Source organism: Mauremys reevesii, linkage group 22 (assembly GCF_016161935.1).
Source record: "Mauremys reevesii isolate NIE-2019 linkage group 22, ASM1616193v1, whole genome shotgun sequence".
Classification (NCBI taxonomy): domain Eukaryota; kingdom Metazoa; phylum Chordata; order Testudines; family Geoemydidae; genus Mauremys; species Mauremys reevesii.
Window position 1 is genome coordinate 9,756,891 of NC_052644.1, and position 19,550 is coordinate 9,776,440.

Here is a 19,550-nt window from a genome sequence, read left to right on the forward strand (position 1 = left end):
AAGGACTCACTCCCCACCTCTGATATGCAGCCATCTCTGGGGTGGAACAAGGCAGCTGAGAGTCAGGACACATAAATTCATGGGCTGTGTAGGAGAGGAAGTGAGGAAGAACCCTGTCTCCAGTCACAGCTGTGCGGGATGTTACAGGTTCAGGCAAATTAGTTGAGATGTAAATCACCCGGAGTGACGGGGATAGGAACCCCACACTTCATAAAGGGATCCCTGAGTTGCTGCAGGATCCATTCAACCCCAAATCCCACAAATGGGATCTACGGTTACCTAGCGCCCCATTGTGCTGTAGTGGGGCAGGGGGATCACAGCGATCAGCGACGGGGAGGGTCTCTCACAGAGGTGCACGTACTGCTCCCTGCGGCGCAGGCCCTAAATGCTGTGCTGGGGCACTGGGCTCAGCACTGACTGTGAGAGGAGAGCACCCCCTACTGAGCCCCCATCCTACTCCCTGCAGCACAGGCCTGTAGAACTGTGTGGGGAAATGGGGTCAGTGCTGACACCATGGGAAGAGCAACATTTTCTGTGACCCCCAATGGGCTCCCTGCAGTACAGGCCCTTAGTACTATGCTGGGGCACTGGAGTCAGTGCTGACTCAGACAGGAGAGCTGGGTCTGTGCTGAAAGCTTCCCACCCGATCCCTGCACCCCCCACAGTGACGTGATGGAGGAGGGTTACCTGAGCACTCGACACCGGCATCTTCTTCATGGGTGCAGTTACTGTCTCCCCAGGGCCTAGCCCTGCACTGGGAGAGGGCAGCTTCTGTCCCTGTGCAGTTGACATTACCCAGCCAGATATGGTCAGATCCTTGCCCAAAGTGAGCTCCAGTGGGGGTTGATAACGCCGTCCCACAGCCCAGCTGCCTACACACGACTCCAGCATCCTGTAGGTCCCAGCTGTCATTGCACACAGTTCCCCACTTCTTGTTATGAAACACCTCGACTCTCCCAGCGCAGCGACTCGAACCGTTCACCAGTCGCAGCTGAGTCACTTCAGAGATGTCGGTGTCTGCAAACACCCAAGGGAATAAGCACTCAGGGAGGTTCCTGGGCCTCTGATCTCTCGCGTCACTGGGGAACGGAGCGCCTCCTGCTGATGGGTCTGACCAGTCTCTGCACACAGCAACTGCCTGTCAAGGGCTCCCCACCACTGAGCAGGCTAATCACTTGGGTAATGTTGAAGTCTGTTCGTTCCCCTCCCAGCCAGCTGTCACCTAGTTAGGCAGATTGGACGGCAGTCTGACCTACTGCTTCCACTAGAGCACTTAAAAAGATTATCCCCGTACAGCTGGCAGGAACCTCCTGGGGAGCAGATTTACACCCTCACTCCTGGCGCTGGTATTCACTTCAGTGCGATACTGTGCAGTGCTGCGGGGCAGATGCTGGCATAAGCATCTTGGTGATTGGCAGCTGAACACAGTCACCCCTGTTATTAATGGTTGCCTTAGCCTCACATCAGCACTGAATTTACATGTATTGGCTCCATAGCTCCCCGAAAACTTCACCCAGAGTCCAGGAACAAACCATTCCGATGTGTAGTAAGAATAGTAAATATGGCAGGTGACCAGCTTGGCTTAACAGTGAAATCCTTGCTGATCTTAAACACAAAAAAGAAGCTTACAAGAAGTGGAAGATTGGACAAATAAACAGGAAGAGGTACTAAATATTGCTCAAGCATGCGGGAGTGAAATCAGGAAGGCCAAATCACACTTGGAGTTGAAGCTAGCAAGAGATGTTAAGAGTAACAAGAAAGGTCTCTACAGGTATGTTAGCAACAAGAAGAAGGTCAGGGAAAGTGTGGGCCCCTTAATGAATGTGGGAGGCAACCTAGTGAAAGAGGATGTGGAAAAAGCTAATGTACTCAATGCTTTTTTTGTCTCTGTCTTCACGAACAAGGCCAGCTCCCAGTCTACTGCACTGGGCAACACAGTGGGCAACACTGTGGACAAAGAAGTGGTTCAGGACTTTTTAGAAAAGCTGGACAAGCACAAGTCCATGAGACAGGATGCATTGCATCCCAGGGTGCTAAAGGAATTGGCAGGTGTGATTGCAGAGCCATTGGCCATTATCTTTGAAAACTCATGGCGATCGGGAGAGGTCCCTGATGACTGGAAAAAGGCTACTGTAGTGCCCATCTTTAAAAAAGCAAAGAAGGAGGATCTGGGGAACTACAGGCCAGTCAGCCTCGCCTGAATCCTGAAAAAATCATGAAGCAGGTCCTCAAAGAATCAATTTTGAAGCACTTTGAGGAGAGGAAAGTGGTCAGGAACAGTCAGCATGGATTCACCAAGGACAAGTCATGCCTGACTAACCTAATTGCCTTCTATGATAAGATAACTGGCTGTGTGGAAGAAGGGAAAGCGGTGAACATGTTATTCCTTGACTTTAACAAAGATTTTGATATGGGGGCTGCAGGAAGTGGCACGGACTGAGGGATGTGCTGGCCGCTGCTTCCCACAGCCCCCATTGGCCTGGAGTGGTGAACCGCGGCCAGTGGGAGCTGCAATTGGTCGAACCTGTGGACACTGCAGGTAAACAAACCGTCCAGGCCCACCAGCGGATTTCCCTGACGGGCCGTGTGCCAAAGGTTGCCGATCCCTGAACTAGAGGTGAGTAAGGTTGGAATGAGCTCTCCCCTGACAGCGAGTGATGAGCTGGGGAGGGGAAAAGGCTTCAGGACCAGACACTATTTACATGAACACACCCATTCTGCCTAGTATCCAGCAGTATCCAGCAGACAGAGCTGTGTTGGCTGGTGCTGGGTTACAAATCACTGTAGTACTGAATACAGGGGTAGTGAAATGTTGTTGTCCTGATTGTCTGAGTAAAGGGCAGCAGAACTGTGCTTAGCCTGCCCTGACTGAGGGGGTCACCCACAACTGAACTGAACTCACTAACCAGGGGCAGGGGCGGCTCTAGAAAATAGGCTGCCCCAGGCAGCGCGGTGTGCTGCGCCGCCCTTCCTCGGTCCCGCGGCGGGTCCCCTCTTCCCGCGGCTCCGGTTGAGCTCCCGCGGCAGGTCCACCGGAGCCCCGGGACGAGCGGACCTGCCACAGGCATGACTGCGGGAGCTCGACCGGAGCCGCGGGAACAGCGGACCTCCCGCGGGCACGGCTGCGGACGGTTCGCGGGTCCGGCGGCTCCGCTTGAGCTGCCGCAGTCATGCCTGCGGGAGGTCCAGCCGAGCCGCGGGACGAGCGCCCCCTCCGCAGTCATGCCTGCGGCAGGTCCGGTCGTCCGCGGCTCCGGTGGACCTCCCGCAGGCATGACTGCGGCAGGTCCACCGGCCCAGCCTGCCGCCCCCTAGATTTGGCCGCCCTAGGCAACAGCTTGGTTTGCTGGTGCCTAGAGCCGCCCCTGACCAGGGGGCTCAGACACCAGACTCCTATGAAGAGTGAGAGGGGGTGGAGATGGGTGTTCCTGCTGAGGGGGTGTGGGCTCTGTGTATGAGGTCTAGCCATGGTTCAATCTGCCCAGTTAATTAAGGTTCCATTAGGAGGTTTTTTGGTTTTAGTGATCACTAGAGTTGAAATCACCTGCTGTGAGACAGTGTTTCTGCCCAGCCTGCTTCAGCACTGAGGTTTCCCCACTAGGAGCTGACAGTCACTGAGAGCTGGATGGAGCCTCAAGAGAGTGACCTACAGAGATCACAGCGGAGAGGCCAGGGGCAGCAGAAGGTGAGGGTGAGCAGAGTGGTGAGTGGCTGGCAGGGAAGCTCCACCAGAGCAAGCACCCAGACAGCAGATCAGCCAGATGCTCTCCTCCCCGCCCCCATGGTGGGAGCTGAACTCACACAGGTGCACCTCTGAACTCTGGGTCTTCACTAACCAAGGACAACCACTGTGAGTGGGATGTGGTGGAGAAAGAAGGGAGGGGCACCTTAAAGGAACTTTGGGTTGCTGGACTCTAGAAGCTGAGGCAAGACACTGCCCAGTGTACTCTGGGATAGGTGTTTTGCTCATGGTTTTATCTATTTCTGGTGTTTTCCCAAGCTAATGCTGGGTTTTATTAAAAAAGTTTCTTTTCTGCCCTGAGACTCTGTGTTTCCAAGAAGGGAAGCTTTGCCTCGTAGAAGCACCAAAGGGGTGGTGTGTAATTGTCCCAGGTTACTGGGTGGGTGCTCAAGCAAGTTCTGTGGTATTGCTGAAAAGGACCCCTAGAATCCTAGATATTGAATCCAGCCCTGGTCACTGCAGACTCCAGCTGGCAGAAGGGTTACCTAGATATCAACTTGTGAAATACTCAAAAGAAGACGACTCCTCCCATTGAGATGCAGCCACTTCTGGGGTAGGACAGGGCAGCTGAGAAACAGGACAGGGAAATATTTAGGCGGTGTAAGACAGGAAGTGTCCTATGTCCAGCTGTTGGGGAAGTTACAGGTTCAGGGCTAATTTCCTGAGATGCAAATCCGCCGGAACATGGTGATTGGGAACTGGACTCGAGAAATTGGCCCTGGATTTTTAGTTTGAGTGAGCAGCTGCAGGCTCCATTGACACCAAATCCAACTAATGGAAGTTATAGTTACCCAGCCCCTCCTTCTGCTGCAGAGGGGTCTGGCCCAGGGATAATTAAATGCCAATTGGCAGAGGGCACAGGGATACTTAGAGTTATACCGGGATCCCCTGGGTGAGATATATGCACAATAGCTCACCAAAGGTGGCATGTGAGGTCGATCTAATGGGAGCAAGATGTTTGGATGGGACCTAGTTGAAGAGAGATGTAAAATGTGGAATATGAGGCTCCAGAAGTGCTGAAGTGAAGCTTGTCACCTGCGCCATGGCAATCCCTTCGGCTGGGCCAATCATCACATAGAACAAAGCCCAGCCGTGGAGACAGGCTGTATTCACTGTCTGGGCCCTGTGGGGGCCTGAGAATTTACAAGGATAAAGACCCCCAGGATAAGTCTCTGAAGAGAGACCTCCTCTGGGAAGAGACAATGGTCTGTACGTAGAAAGAAAGAGGGGAGGGGACAAGAGCTCCCTTTCACCCAGGAGGCAGCTGACAGCGTTTGTCTCAGGAACAGGAGATCACAGCCAAGCCTGGAGTAAAACCCTGGAAGGACTGTGGGGTGAGTGTTGCTCTACCAGACAGAAAAGTATCTCGTTCAATGAGTCTAGGCTCTAGTCAGCGTGGTACGATTTTATTGGCCATGGAACCATTTCATTCCAACCCTTCTCCTTGCTACCCCTCGAATCTCTACACTCTGTGAAATCACTTGTCCTTGTCACTATGAAGTGAACTAGGGATGTGTGTCGATTGGGGCAGAGATGGGAGGTGGAACTGGTCAGCTGAGGGCCCTGTTCCTTTGGGAGCAGCAGATCTGTGACTGCTGTGAATGCCCAGTGGGACAGGGGCTGGGAGCTGCAGGGGGACACTCGGAGGGCTGGGGGCTGGAGTGTGCCTCTTGCCCACCTGGAGAGAGGCCACCCCACGAGGCCTAGAGGGAATGGCTTGTGTGGCCTGTGGCCGAGGGAGTTGGAGAACTGCCCCCCAGTGGGCACAGACAAGGCTTCCTCATACTAGGGGCCTATGGCACCGCACTGGAGCCTTAGGACCAGCACAACTGCAAGGGGAGAGCACCCCCTACTGACACCCAGCCCTCCTCCCTGCAGCAAAGGCCCCTCGTCCCCACACTGGGGCGCAGGGGCCAGCATTGACTTCAAGGGGAGAGTGCCCCCTACTGAGCCCCCATGCCGCTCCCTGCAGCACAGGCCTATAGATCTGCACAGGGGAATTAGGGTCACCAGGGCTTGTGAGAGGAGAGCGCTCCCTACTGGAACCGCCATATAGCTCCCTGAAGCATAGGCCCTAAGCACCATGCTGGGGTTAGTAATGGGTGTGAGGAGACAATGCCCTGTAATGAGCTTCCTACACTGCTCCCTGCAACAGGCACAGTGATGGATGAGGGTTACCTGTGCAAATAACACTGGCATCTTCTCCGTGGTGACAGTTATTGTCTCCCCAAGGCCGAGCCCTGCATTCGGAAAGGCCAATTTCTGTCCCTTTGCACTGAACATCGTCCAGCCAGATACGGTCTGATCCTCGCCCAAATCGACCCGCTCCTGGGGCTGATAACGCCGTCCCACAGCCCAGCTGCCTGCACACGATTCCAGCATCAATTATGTCCCAGCTGTCATCACACACGGTTCCCCACTGCTGGTTGTGAAGCACCTCAACTCTCCCAGCGCAGCGACTCGGGCCGTTCACCAGTCGGAGCTGAGCCACTTGTGAGATGCCTGAGCCTGCAAACACCCCAAGGGAATAAACACTCAGGGAGGTTCCTGTGCAGCTAATCAGTGGTGATGCTGGGGAAAGTAGCACCTCCCACTGATGGGTCTGAACAGCCTCCTCACACAGCTACCACCTCTCAGGGTCTCACTCCCCACCACTGATATGCAGCCACCACTAGGGTGCAGCTGAAAAACAGGGAAGAGAAATCTGGCCCTGTTATTTAGGCAGGATGGGGGGAAGAATTCTGCAGCCAGTCAGAACGGTGCCAAATGTTAAAGGTTCATGGCTCATCAGCTAAGATGCTAATTGGCCGGGGCAATGGGTTTAGGAGCCTGATGCTTGACAAAGTGACCCAAGGTCCCTACTCCTTGTGAATGGCTGCAGGCTCCATCTGACACTGAATCTGATCAGCGGGATTCATAGAGTCCCAAGGCCCAAAGTGCCCACTGTGACCACCTCATCTGACCTCCTGTGTAGCATGGGCCAGAGACCTGCCCCAGGGTAATTCCTAGGGCAGATCTTTCAGAAATGTCCAATCTTGATTTGAAAATTGCCAGTGAGGGAGGATCCCCCACAGCCCTTGATAAGATGTTCCAACAGCTATGAATCCTCATCGATACAAATTTGCACTTTATCTGTCATCTAAATTTGTCTCTCTTGAACTTCCAGCCATTCGATCTTATTAATCACTTGCCTGTAAGACTGAAGTGTCCTTTATTATCACATTTCTGTTCCCCATGATGGTAATTACAGACTGTGCTCAAGTGACCCCTTCACCTTCTCTTTGTTAAACTAAACAGACTGAGCTGTTTGGGTCTATCACCACAAGGCAGGTTTTCTAATCCTTTGATCATTCTCATGGCTCTTTGCTGAACCTTCTTAAATTTATCAACATCCTTATTGAATTGTGGGCACCAGAACTGGACACAAGATTCCAGCAGCATTCGCACCAGCACCAACTACAGAGGTAAAATAACCTCTCTACAGCTACTTGAGATTCCCCTGTGTGTGCATCCCAGGACTACATTAGCCATTTTGGTCACAGAGTCAAACTGGGAGCTCATGTTCAGATGATTATCCACCCCACCACCCCCAAATCTTTCTCAGAGTTACTGCTTCCCAGGAAAGAGTCCCCCCTCCTGTAAGTACGGCCTGCATTCTGTGTTTTTAGATGTATAATTCTACATTCAGTCATGTTAAAAGGCATCTTGTTTGCTTGCACCCAGATCACCCAGTGATTGAGATCACTCTGTGTCAGTGACCGGTCCTCTTCACTATTTACCAGTCTCTCAAATTTTGTGTCATCTGCAAACTTTCTAAGTGATGTTTTTATGTTTTCCTCCAGTCCCTTGATAAAATTGTTAAATAGTGTAGAGGCAAGAAGTGATCCTGCAGGACCCCAATCAAAGACATTTGCCTGATGATGATTCCCCATTCACAATTACATTTTGAGATCAGGAAGTTGGCCAGTTTTTAATTGATTTATCATGTACAATGTCAATTTTGCATTGTTCTTGTGCAGTGCCAAGTTGAATGCCTTACAGGAATCTAGAGCAGTAGTGTGCAAACTGCAGCCCGCAGGCAGGATCCGGCCCCTCAGGGCTTTGGATCCGGCCTGTGGGATTGCCACCCCAGTGGCGCCGTGGGTACCGTGCTGCTCCTCGAAGCGGCCAGGTGAGGGTAGGGGGTCTGAGGGCTCCGTGAGCAGCCCTTGCCTGTGGGTTCCACACCCAAAGCTCCCATTGGCCACAGTTCCCCGTTCCCGGGAGCGGTGTGGGCCCAGGGCAGGCAAGGAACCTACCTTAGTGGTGCCACGCCGCTGGCACTCCGAAGCTGCTCCAGGTAAGCAGTGCCGGGCCAGAGCCCGCACTCCGAACCCCTCCTGCATCCTGCACCCCAACCCCCTGTGCTGAGCCCCCTGCTGAATCCCACACCCCAACTGCACCCCAACCCCCTCTCCTGACAAGCTTTGGAGCTCACACAGAGCTCTTCTTCAGATCAGGGCTCGGTGTGGTTGGAAGCTTGTCTCTCTCACCAACAGAAGTTGGTCCAATAAAAGACATTTCCTCACCCACCTTGTCTCTCTCGTATCCTGGGACCGACATGGCTGCAACTACACTGCATACAAAACTGGCAGCTGTCTAAGCACATCAAGGCTATTCCCTCCCATCTCATCAGAATAAGACACCAAGCGAGTCTGACTAGAACTCACTGGTCACAGAGCGCCCACAGTGCTGTAGTTGGGTGGGGGGATCAGAGTGAGCAGAGGTGGCGTATATATCTCAGCCTGCATTGGGATCAGCACTGACTCAGAGAGAGGGCAGCCCCCTCCTGTGGTCCCCACCCTGCTCCCTGCAGCAAGGCCCTTAGAGGCGACCTGGGGCCTTGTGGTTACGCATAAATCTGCAGGGACAGCAGCCTCCGCTGAGCCCAGCCCCACTCCCTGCAGCACAGCCTTTTGCATCAGATGGTGCATTAGGATCAGGACTCACTGTGAGGGGAGAGTGCCCCAATGAATCCCCGAACTGCTTTTCACATGGGCATAGTGAAGGAGAGTTACCTGAGCACACAACACCGGCATCTTCTCTGTGGTGACAATTATGATCCCCCCAAGGCTTAGCCCTGCATTCGGAGAGGGCAGCTTCGGTCCCTGTGCAGTTAATCTCATCCAGCAAAATTGGCCCAGATCCTTGTCCAAATCGAGCCCCTCCTGGGGCTGATAACGCCGTCCCACAGCCCAGCTGCCTGCACACAACTCCAGCATCCTGTAAGTCCCAGCCGTCATCACACACGGTTCCCCACAGCTGGTTACGAATCACCTCGACTCTCCCAGCGCAGCGACTTGGGCTGTTCAGCAATCGCACTTGAGCCAGATGTGGAAGGGCTGAGTCTGCAAACACCCCAAGGGAGTAGACAGAGAGATTCATGTGCATCTTATCACTAGCAATGCTGGGAAATGCAACGCCTCCCACTGACAGGTCTAAACAGCCTCAGCACACAGTGACTGACCATCAAGGGCTCACTCCTTACTGCAGACATGCTACTACCTCTGGGGTGGAACAGTGCAGCCGAGAGACAGGTTACGGAAAGAGGGCCTAGTAGTTTAGGCAGGAAGTGGGGAAGAATTATGTCTCTCTCAGATACTGCCGGTCTGAAACTTAGGCCTACGAGATTGCCCAACTAGAGCGTCAATGGCCCACCACCAGAGGCCACACTTGCTGACTCATCATGGTCATGTAACTATCAGCAGACTGTTGATTGGACACCTCCAGGTATAAAGATTCCTGGTCCTGTCTTACCCCTTATCTGAACAACCAGTTGCTAGGCCAGCTGCTGGCCAGAGCCCTGGGACCTGCCCAAGTTCCTGATTCTTGTTCCTGACTCCTGCTTCCTTGCCCAGTTACTGTTCCTTGCTCCTGACGCCTGTTGCCTGGCCCAGGGAGTGCTATATATCTCACAGGGAAACAGCACAGCCCCCCAGCACCTCACTAGGACACTGGGGTCAGCACTGACCCAAACAGGAAAGCAGGAACTGTGCTGAAAGATTCCCAGCCTGTTCCAGGCAGCACCCCCAGATACGTGAGAGAGGCAGCTTACCTGAGCAAACAACACCGGCATCTTCTCCATGGTGACAGTTATTGTTTCCCCAAGGCCGAGCCCTGCAATCGGCAAGGGCAGCTTCTGTCCCTGTGCAGTTAATGTCATCCAGCCAGATAGTGTCAGATCCTCTTCCAAAGTGAGCCCCCGCTAGGGCTGATAACGCCGTCCCACAGCCCAGCTGCCTGCACACGACTCCAGCATCAGTTAAGTCCCAGCCATCATCACACACGGTTCCCCACTGATGGTTGTGAAGCACCTCGACCCTCCCAGCACAGCGATTGGGGCCGTTCACCAGCTGGAGAGGACCTGGCTCTGGAATGTTGGAGTCTGCAAATGCAATAAACACTCAAGAAGATTCCTGTGCATCTGATCACAAGCGATGCTGATGACTGTATCACCAACCACTGATGGGAGTGACTGGCCTCCTCCCACAGCCACGGCATGTCAAGGGCTCAGTCCCCTCCACTGACATGCTGCCACTTCGGGATGGGACAGGGCAGCTGAGAATCAGAGCTCAGAAATATGGTGACTGTGCATGACAGGAAGTAGGGGGAAATGTTCATCCAGTTAGAGCTGTGGGGGACATCACAGGTTCAGGGGTAATTATCTGTGTTGCAGATTATCCAGCATGGTTGAGGTAGGAGCCCAACAAAGTGACCTGGGTTTGTAGTCCCCAGGAGCAGCTGCAAGCTCGGTTTGACACCAAGTCCCACAGCTGGGATCCATGCTTACCCAGCGCCCCATTGTGCCAGGGAGGGGTGGGGGATCAGAGCGGGGAGAGGGCCTCACACTGTGCCCCACACATCACCCTCTGCAGCGTGTGCTCCCTAGCTCAGCTCTGGGAAATTATGAGTGTCACTGACTGTGTGGAGAGAGCCCCATACCCTGCAGCACAGACCTTTTGTCAGCCAGCGGGAAGACTGGGGTGAGCCCAGACTGCACCCACTACTGTGTTCCCAACCTGCTCCCTTCAGTACAGGCCCATGGCGCAATGCTGGGTTACGGGAACTCAGATGGGGAAACAGGGACTGAGCTGAAAGCTTCCTAATCCACTCCCTGCAGCACCTACCGTGACAGAAGACATGAGGCTTACCTGAGCACACAACACCAGCATCTTCTACGTGGTTACATTTATGCTCTCCCCAAGGCCTAGCTCTGCATTCGGAGAGGGCAGCTTCTGTCCCTGTGCAGTTTACCTCATGCAGCCAGATACGGTCAGTTCCCTGTCCAAACCGAGACCCATGTGGGGCTGATAACGCCGTTCCACAGCCCAGCTGCCTGCAGACGACTCTGGCCTCAGTTAAATCCCAGCTGTCATCACACACGGTTCCCCATTGCTGGTTGTGAAGCACCTCGACTCTCCCAGCGCAGCGACTTGGGCCATTCACAAGTCGGAGTTGAGCCACTGCTGAAATGCCTGAGTCTGCAAACACCCCAAGGGAATAAACATTCAGGGAGGTTCCTGTGCATGTGATCACTATGGACACTGGAGAATGTAGCGCTTCCCATTTACAGGTCCGCACAACAGATACCCATCAAGGGCTCACTCCTCACCACTGACATGCTGACACCTCTGGGGTGAATCAGGACAGCTGAGAGACATGGTAGGCAAAGTTGGCCCAGCTGTTTATGCAGGAAATGGGAAAGAATTAGGCATCTCCCATGCACTACAGGTCTCAAACCCAGGTCCACGAGAGGTTGCCGAACTACAGCCTTACCTGTCACATCACGGTGAAATGAGGGAATAGTAGCTAATGACTCAGCAGCAGAGGCCCACCCACCATGTGCAGATGACTAGAAGCAAACTGCTGATTGGACACCTCCAGGTGTAAAGCTTCCTGTTCCCATCCTACCCCTTGTCTGAGCAACTCGTTGTTAATGCTGCTGCTGGCCAGACCCCAGGGACCAGGTTCCTGTTTCCTCGCCCGGTTCCTGCTCCTTCTTCCCGTTACCACCCCTTGTTCCTAGCTCCTGCTGCCTGGCCCTGTGCCTGCTCCTTGCTCCCATTACTGCCCCTTGTTCCTGCCTCCTCACCCTAACTCCAGAGACCAACTCTGACTGTGGCTTGAACTTGGACAAGGCTTCAGACTCTGTTTCTGGCTTTCATATTTTCTGTGATTTCCAACCGTGATCCTGATGCCACCTTGTCTTTGACAACTAGGCCACACCACTGTGTTACTGGCCCTGACAGTGTCCAATCCCATCTACGCCAAGGGTAACATATAGCTAAGTTGCCAATTTCCCAGGACACTGGGGTCAGGAGCCTGATGCTTGGTAAAGTGACCACGGTTCCCAGTGAACAGCTACAGGCTCCAGCTGACACTGAATGTGACTGGTGGCACCAATGGCCACAGAGTGCCAGACTGTGCCATAGCTTGGCACTGGGACTGGAGCAAGCAGAGATGGGGGAAGGTCTCTCACAGGGACACATACACCTCTCCCTGCAGCACAGCCCCCCAGCACCTCTCTGGGACACTGGAGTCAGCACTGGCTCAGACAGGAAAGCAAGGACTGTCCTGAAAGCTTCCCAGCCTGTTCCAGGCAGCAGTCCCAGTGATGTGACTGAGGAGGGTTACCTGAGCACACAACACCGGCATCTTCTCCATGGTGACAGTTATTTTTTCCCCAAGGCCGAGCCCTGCATTCGGTGAGGGCAGCTTCTGTCCCTGTGCAGTTAACATCATCCATCCAGATGGTGTCAGAACCTCTTCCGAAGTGAGCCCCCCCTTGGGCTAATAACGCCGTCCCACAGCCCAGCTGCCTGCACACGACTCCAGCATCAGTTAAGTCCCAGCCATCATCACACACGGTTCCCCACTGATGGTTTTGAAGCACCTCGACCCTCCCAGCGCAGCGATTCGGGCCGTTCACCAGCTGGAGAGGACCTTGGTCGGGAATGTTTGAGTCTGCAAATGCATTAAACACTCAAGAAGATTCCTGTGCAGCTGATCACAAGCGATGCTGATGACTGTATCACCTACTGCTGATGGGTGTGACTGGCCTCCTCCCACAGCCACTGCATGCCAAGGGCTCAGTCCCCACCATTGACATGCTGCCACTTCGGGATGGGACAGGGCAGCTGAGGCACAGAAATATGGTGACCGTGCATGACAGGAAGTAGGGGGAAATGTTCATCCAGTTAGAGCTTTGGGGGGCGTTACAGGTTCAGGGGTAATTATCTGTGTTGCAGATTATCCAGCATGGTTGAGCTAGGAGCCCAACAAAGTGACCTGGGTTTGTAGTCCCCAGGAGCAGCTGCAAGCTCGGTTTGACACCAAGTCCCACAGCTGGGATCCATGCTTACCCAGCGCCCCATTGTGCCAGGGAGGGGTGGGTGATCAGAGCGATCAGAGCGGGGAGAAGGCCTCTCACTGTACCCCACACATTACCCTCTGCAGCGCGTGCTCCCTAGCTTAGCTCTGGGGAATTGTGAGTGTCACTGACTGTGTGGAGAGAGCCCCATACCCTGCAGCACAGACCTTTTGTCAGCCAGCGGGAGGACTGGGGTGAGCCCAGACTGCACCCACTACTGTGTTCCCAACCTGCTCCCTTCAGTACAGGCCCATAGCGCAATGCTGGGGCACGGGAACTCAGACGGGGAAGCAGGGACTGAGCTGAAAGCTTCCTAATCCAATCCCTGCAGCACCTACCGTGACAGAAGACATGAGGCTTACCTGAGCACACAACACCAGCATCTTCTACGTGATTACACTTATGCTCTCCCCAAGGCCTAGCTCTGCATTCGGAGAGGGCGGTTTCTGTCCCTGTGCAGTTTACCTCATGCAGCCAGATATGGTCAGTTCCCTGTCCAAACCGAGACTCACGTGTGGCTGATAATGCCGTCCCACAGCCCAGCTGCCTGCACACGACTCTGGCCTCAGTTAAATCCCAGCTGTCATCACACACGGTTCCCCACTGCTGGTTGTGAAGCACCTCGACTCTCCCAGCGCAGCGACTCGGGCCATTCACCAGTCGGAGCTGAGTTAGTTCTGGGATGCCTGAGTCTGCAAACACCCCAAGGGAATAAACACTCAGGGATGGGTTAGAGGAAAGGAACATGGGGCTTTTCTCCTGCCATTTACTCTGGCTCCCATTCAGTTTCAGTGTGGCAGACTGGCTGGCTCAGCGGGGTTGGGAATGGGACACTGTGGGGTTCCTCTCGGGAGGTCAGCAGCTCTGATCCAGCCCCAGGCAGGGGGGAATGGCTGACTCATGGGATGGAGAATGGGACACAGGATCTTTCCCCGAGGGGACACTGGCTTTTCCCCTGGAGGGCACCAGTTCCTGTTTGACCCCAGCTCAGGCCGGGGCAGTGGCTGGCATGGGGTAACAGGCACTGGGCTTTCACATCTGGGGCCCTGGGTCCAAGCTGGTAGTGAGTGGAAGTCCCAGCCATTGCAGCTCTCTGATGCCCAAAATCTGAAATGAGCTGCTGGGATTAATTCCCCTCCATGACAGGACAGGTGTGTGCAGGCCAGCCCTCAGTATGAGCGGCTCCCAGCCAAGGGGCAAAGGGCAAAACTGGTCAGGAGACCAAATTGCCCTTTGCCCCTGCCTGGGCTCCCTCCCTGTCTGCACTCCGATGCCCCTGTCTGACCAGAGCCAACAGCAGCAGCCCCACAGGGCTGTAGTTCTGCTCCCCCAAAGCCTCCACTGGTCCTGACTGGGGCTGACTCGGCTCCTCTGTATTCCACAGCGTCCACACAGATAGGGCCGGCCCCGTGCTGAACTGAGCACTGTCCTGTGGTGACAGTCTGCCTTACTAACAATTCACTGGTGGGGAGAACTGAGGCACGGAGTGAGGCTGAGTCCACAGGGTGAGTCTGGCAGAGGCAGGATTTGAACCCAGGTCTCTAGTTCTACATTTGAACCACTAGTTTAAATAATCTTAACTTTGTCTTTCCCCACCCCATATTTATGAGATAGCTGCACACAGAGCTGCACCCTGCAACGTGCACCCCGCACACACCCCTCACCCTCTGCCTATGTTCGTATTTACCTGCCATGGGGAGTCCTGTCATGGAAGCTGAAAGAAAGCAAAGAAATGAGGTAAGTCTCTATCTCTATGACTGGACACTTCAGGGATCTCCAAACACTGGCTGACGTAAGCAGTGGCTTGAGTGAGCTCTCCCCTGCCATCTGTTGATGCACTGGGAGAAAAGGTCTCAGCTGCAGGTCATATTTCAGTCACCCTAGTTACTGACTCTCAGGGAGCTGGATTGCCTACACCAATGGGAGAACCTCTCCCATCGGCATTGGTAGCATCTACACTGTAATGTTTCCAGTGCGTATGAGCCCTAAGTAGCCTGCAAAATACAAGACGTGGTGAGCGACGTGAGAACCAGTGACACTGCACCAGCCCTTCCAAACCGAGCCACCTGCTTTCACACTGCCTGCATCGCTGAAGGGCCCACACACCCTGCTCCCCTCAGGCCTGGCTGGGGCTAGTCTCCCCACACCCTGGAGTGTGTCAGCCCCACAAGCCCTGCCATGGGATGCAAAAGTGTATTATGCTGCTCAGCCACTAGGTGGTGATGTGTGTAAAATACCTTATGTTAAGCCAGTGGTGGGAAAACTACGGCCTGCAGGCCACATCCGGCCCATGGGACCCTCCTGCCGGCCCCTGAGCTCCTGCCCCGGCCCATCCCCTGCTGTTCCCCCTCCCCCGCAGCCTCAGCTCACCCCGCCGGCAGCGCAATGCTCTGGGTGGCGGGGCTGCGAGCTCCTGGGGCAGCGCAGCTGCAGAGCCCAGCCTGACCCGGTGTTTTGTGCTGCGCGGTGGCGTGAGCAGCCTCCAGTGCTCCGGGCAGCACGGTAAGGGGGCAGGGAGCAGGGGGGGTTGGATAGAGGGCAGGGGAGCTCAGGCTGGTGGGCAGGGGGCAGGGGTGTGGATAGGGGTCGGTGCGGTCAGAGAGCAGGGAACAGGGGGGTTGCTTGGGGACAGGGGTCCCGGAGGGCAGTCAGGAAGGAGCGGTGGGGTTGGATGAGGTGGCGGGGGCAGTCAGGGGCAGGGGTTCCAGGGGCAGTCAGGGGACAGGGAGAAGGGGTGGTTGGATGGGGCAGGGGTGCCGGGGGGGCAGTCAGGAATGTGAGGAGGGGTTGGAAGTGACAGCGGGGGGCAGTCAGGGGTGGGGGTTCTGGGGGCAGTCAGGGGAGAAGGAGCAGGTGTGTGTGTGGAGGGGGCAGAGGTCCCAGGGGGGCCGTCAGGGTGCGAGAAGTGTGGGGGGGCAGATAGGGGCGGGAGCTGGGCCATGTCTGGCTGTTTGAGGAGGCACAGCCTCCGCTTACCGGCCCGCCATACAATTTCCGCCACCCGATGTGGCCCTCAGGCCAAAAAGTTTGTCTGCCCCTGTTTTAAGCTGATATCAGCCATGCCTGGCAGAGCATTAAAGGATTGTGGTGTGTAAAAGCAAGCTCTGTGACCAGTCCATGTCTGTTACAGAGGAACAGGACATGGCGTGTGGAGTAAATTAAGAACATAAACAGAAGGAACAAAGCTACAAAGGTTGCAGGATCTCGTCACCAGGCCACTCTTCAGTGCCCCAGAGAACTTCAGCTTTCACAAACTTCACCATGGACACACTGGAAAGAAGAATTCACATTTCTGCCAAGCTGCACAAGGAAACTGGAGACATGCAGGTGTTGTCTTTAATGTAGGCTACAGGAAGGAGGCGGAGCATATCTTTAAATCCTTTGACTTTACTGAAGATGGTCACAAAAGTGACTATGAAAGGGTCTGGCTATGTTCGATTCATACTTTATACCTCGGAGAAATGTGGCTTATGAGGAAGCTTCTTTCCAGCAGAGAACTCAAGAACCAGGGGCAAGTTTGGAATGTTTTATAAAAGCTCCACATATATTGCGTGAAACTGTGATTTTGGGGATGCAAAGGTTGAAAATAACCCAATAGCCTGCCTGTGTAGGCTAACAGATACAAAAATTTCACAGCAGCTACATCTGAAGAGAGATTTAACTCTAGCCCCAGCTGTTCAAATAGCAAACCAGTCTGAATTAGTCAAACAACAGGACCAAAGGCAGAAACAAATTGATAAACCTGAAACTAGCTATGGCTTAGCTTAGGCAATGTCTACACTAGCACTTGCTGTGGTATAACTTATGGCGCTTAGGGGTGTAAAAAGCCCCCCCCCCGAGTGATGTAAGTTACACCGACCTAAGTACCGGTGTGGACAGCGCTATGTGGGCAGAAGAAGCTCTCCCACTGATGTAGCTACTGCCGCTCATGGGGTTGGAGTAGTTAAGCCAAGTGGAGAGCTCTCCCATCAGCTCAAAGTGGTTACATTAGAGAGCTTGGCACAGCTGCCTTACCTTGCTGTAAACTCTCTGGTGTAGCTCTTAGAAGCTATAAACAGATACTTGAGTATTAAAGGTCATTACCATAAAACACCTGAGGCACGGAGAGAGAATACCCAGGCTAAGAAGGACAGACTACATACATCAGATGTGGAAAAGGTCCTATCCCAAGAGTTGATACATGTCCAGCCAGAGGCACATAGGGTAATATTTGCATGAAATATGGACATTTTGCAGCTGTTTGCAGCACCAGAACAGTTAGGGAGCTGATTCAGATTACAGACAACCCAGAGCCGTTGTTTCTGGGATCCATCACTTGTGATGACATGGAGCCTAGCTGGAGAGTGAAACTGAATGTTCATGGCAAGACACTTGACTGTAAAACTGACTCAGGGTCCCAAAGTCTGGAGCTTTGAGAGCTCCCAGGCTGGAGCCTGGGGTGTGAGTCCTTCCTCTCCAGCGGTCTGCCCTGACTGACCTGTGATGTTCCCTTTTATAGAAGTGCTACACTTGGTGCATGTCTGGTAGGGACATGGGGCCGTGGCCTCTTCTGCCCACAGTGAGGAATTAACCCTTCCCCAGCCAGTTCAGGGTGAGTGCACCCTTTCACATCCTCCCATAGCTGAAGTCACCTGAGGGCTGTGACTAGCCCTGGAGGTACTCTTCAGTGCTTGGGACAGTTCACCACAGAAACAACTTACTAAGACAAAAGCTTTGCATTCAGAGTGCATGTGATCAAAGAACCACAGACCATCAACCTTCTCAGCAGCAGCCTGTCAGCCACGATGGGCCTAGTGAGAAAGGTGGAAGAACTCACTGGAGGATTTGATGATATAACACAAAATCAACCTGCGGAACTCTTTGCCAGGGGATGTTGTGAAGGCCCAAACTATAACAGGGTTCAAAAGAGAGGTAGAGAATTTCATGGAGGATAGGTCCACCAAAGACTATTAGCCAGGATGGGCAGGGATGGTATCCATAGCCTCTTTTTGCCAGAAGCTGGGAATTGGTGACAGGGGAAGGATCACTTGATGATTACCTGTTCTGTTCATTCTCTCTGGGGCACCTGGCACTGGCCACTGTTGGAAGACAAGATACTGGGCTAGATGGACCATTGCTCTGATCTAGTATGGCTGTTCTTCTGTTCTTATGATATTGGGCTTTTGAAAGGAGATCCAGTACAAATCAACTTAAGAGACATTGCTGAACTGAACAGTGTACAAATATTTCTACCAGAGAGACCTTGAAGAGACTAGCTGCAGATTTATGGAAATTCAGAGGCCGTCATTACCCGGTCATCATGGACTATTTTTTTCGAGGTATATAGAGATAATGTACTTGAAAGACATGTCACAGTGTTATGGAGAAACTGAAGTGCACTTTTGCTCACTTTGGTATTCCAGAGCTACTAGTGACAGACAACAGACCACAATTCACTGCAGCAGAATTTGTCATTCCAAACTAAATATGATTTTGATCTTATCGTGAGCCTCCCACATAACCCCAAGTGAACGGAGAAGCTGAAATAGCTGTACAGACAGCCAAGAAAATCCTACAGCAGGAAGACCCATTCCTTGCTCTTCTGAGTTACAGATCAACACTGATAGCAGCTGCTGGAGATAGTCCCGCACAACTCTTGATGGGAAAACAACTCAGGATGGCTAGTCCAAATTTAGAAAAGAACCTATCTCTGAAGGGGCCAGACATGAAGAGATTCACCAAATCGGATAAAAAGGACAAACTGAGCTTATTGTAATGTCATTAGGGGCGGGTTATTGTAAAATGGGACCCTACTCCACCCTAAGTTATCTTGTTAAGAAGCAACCCATCTCTCACCAACCCTACTGTTGCCCCGAGGAACAGGCTAGGCATGATGCACTGTCTTTGGGAAGGGGAGGGACACTAGTAACTCCAGGTGACCTTCTTCCCCCAAGTTACCTAGCAATTTACCCACTGGGAGCCCAGAACATCCTGGGATTGGGTTTAAAGCTGCAACCCAATTACCAGGGTTGCAGGGAGGGATAGCTCAGTGGTTTTGCATTTTGGCCTGCTAAAAGGTTTGTTGTTTGTTCAATTGGAGGAGGAGGCTACTTAGGGATCAAAAAAAAAAAATGTCCTGCTAGTGGGGGCTGGATCAATGACCCACCAAGGTCCCTTCTTCCAGTTCTAGGAGATTGGTATATCTCCAATTATTATTACCTTTATTGAGGGAAGTGATTATTCCCCTCTTTTCAGCACTGGTGAGGCCACATCTGGAGTATTGTGTCCAGTTTTGGGGGCCCCACTACAGAAAGGATGTGGACAAATTGGAGAGAGTCCAGTGGAGGTCAATGGAAATGCTTGGGGGCTGGGACATATGATTTATGAGGAGAGGCTGAGGGAACAGGTCTTATTTAGTCT

The 19,550-nt window shown here is 53.4% G+C and overlaps 1 protein-coding gene across 6 annotated transcripts in view; it reads right to left on the bottom strand.

Annotated features, from left to right (window-relative positions):
- Window positions 1-19,550, bottom strand: part of LOC120388075 (deleted in malignant brain tumors 1 protein-like) — a 47,118-nt gene that overhangs the window by 24,426 nt on the left and 3,142 nt on the right. For 2 of the 6 annotated variants that reach the window (XM_039509634.1, XM_039509632.1), the window contains exons 2-9: window positions 14,839-14,865; window positions 13,514-13,843; window positions 12,416-12,745; window positions 10,933-11,262; window positions 9,837-10,166; window positions 8,800-9,129; window positions 5,921-6,250; window positions 688-1,017 (exon numbers count right to left, since the gene is read on the bottom strand). In XM_039509634.1, the coding sequence (XP_039365568.1) occupies window positions 688-1,017; window positions 5,921-6,250; window positions 8,800-9,129; window positions 9,837-10,166; window positions 10,933-11,262; window positions 12,416-12,745; window positions 13,514-13,843; window positions 14,839-14,865 (2,337 nt within the window). The remainder of the gene's footprint in view (window positions 1-687; window positions 1,018-5,920; window positions 6,251-8,799; window positions 9,130-9,836; window positions 10,167-10,932; window positions 11,263-12,415; window positions 12,746-13,513; window positions 13,844-14,838; window positions 14,866-19,550) is intronic. The other 4 variants (XM_039509636.1, XM_039509633.1, XM_039509635.1 and 1 more) reach the window with 4 other exon arrangements.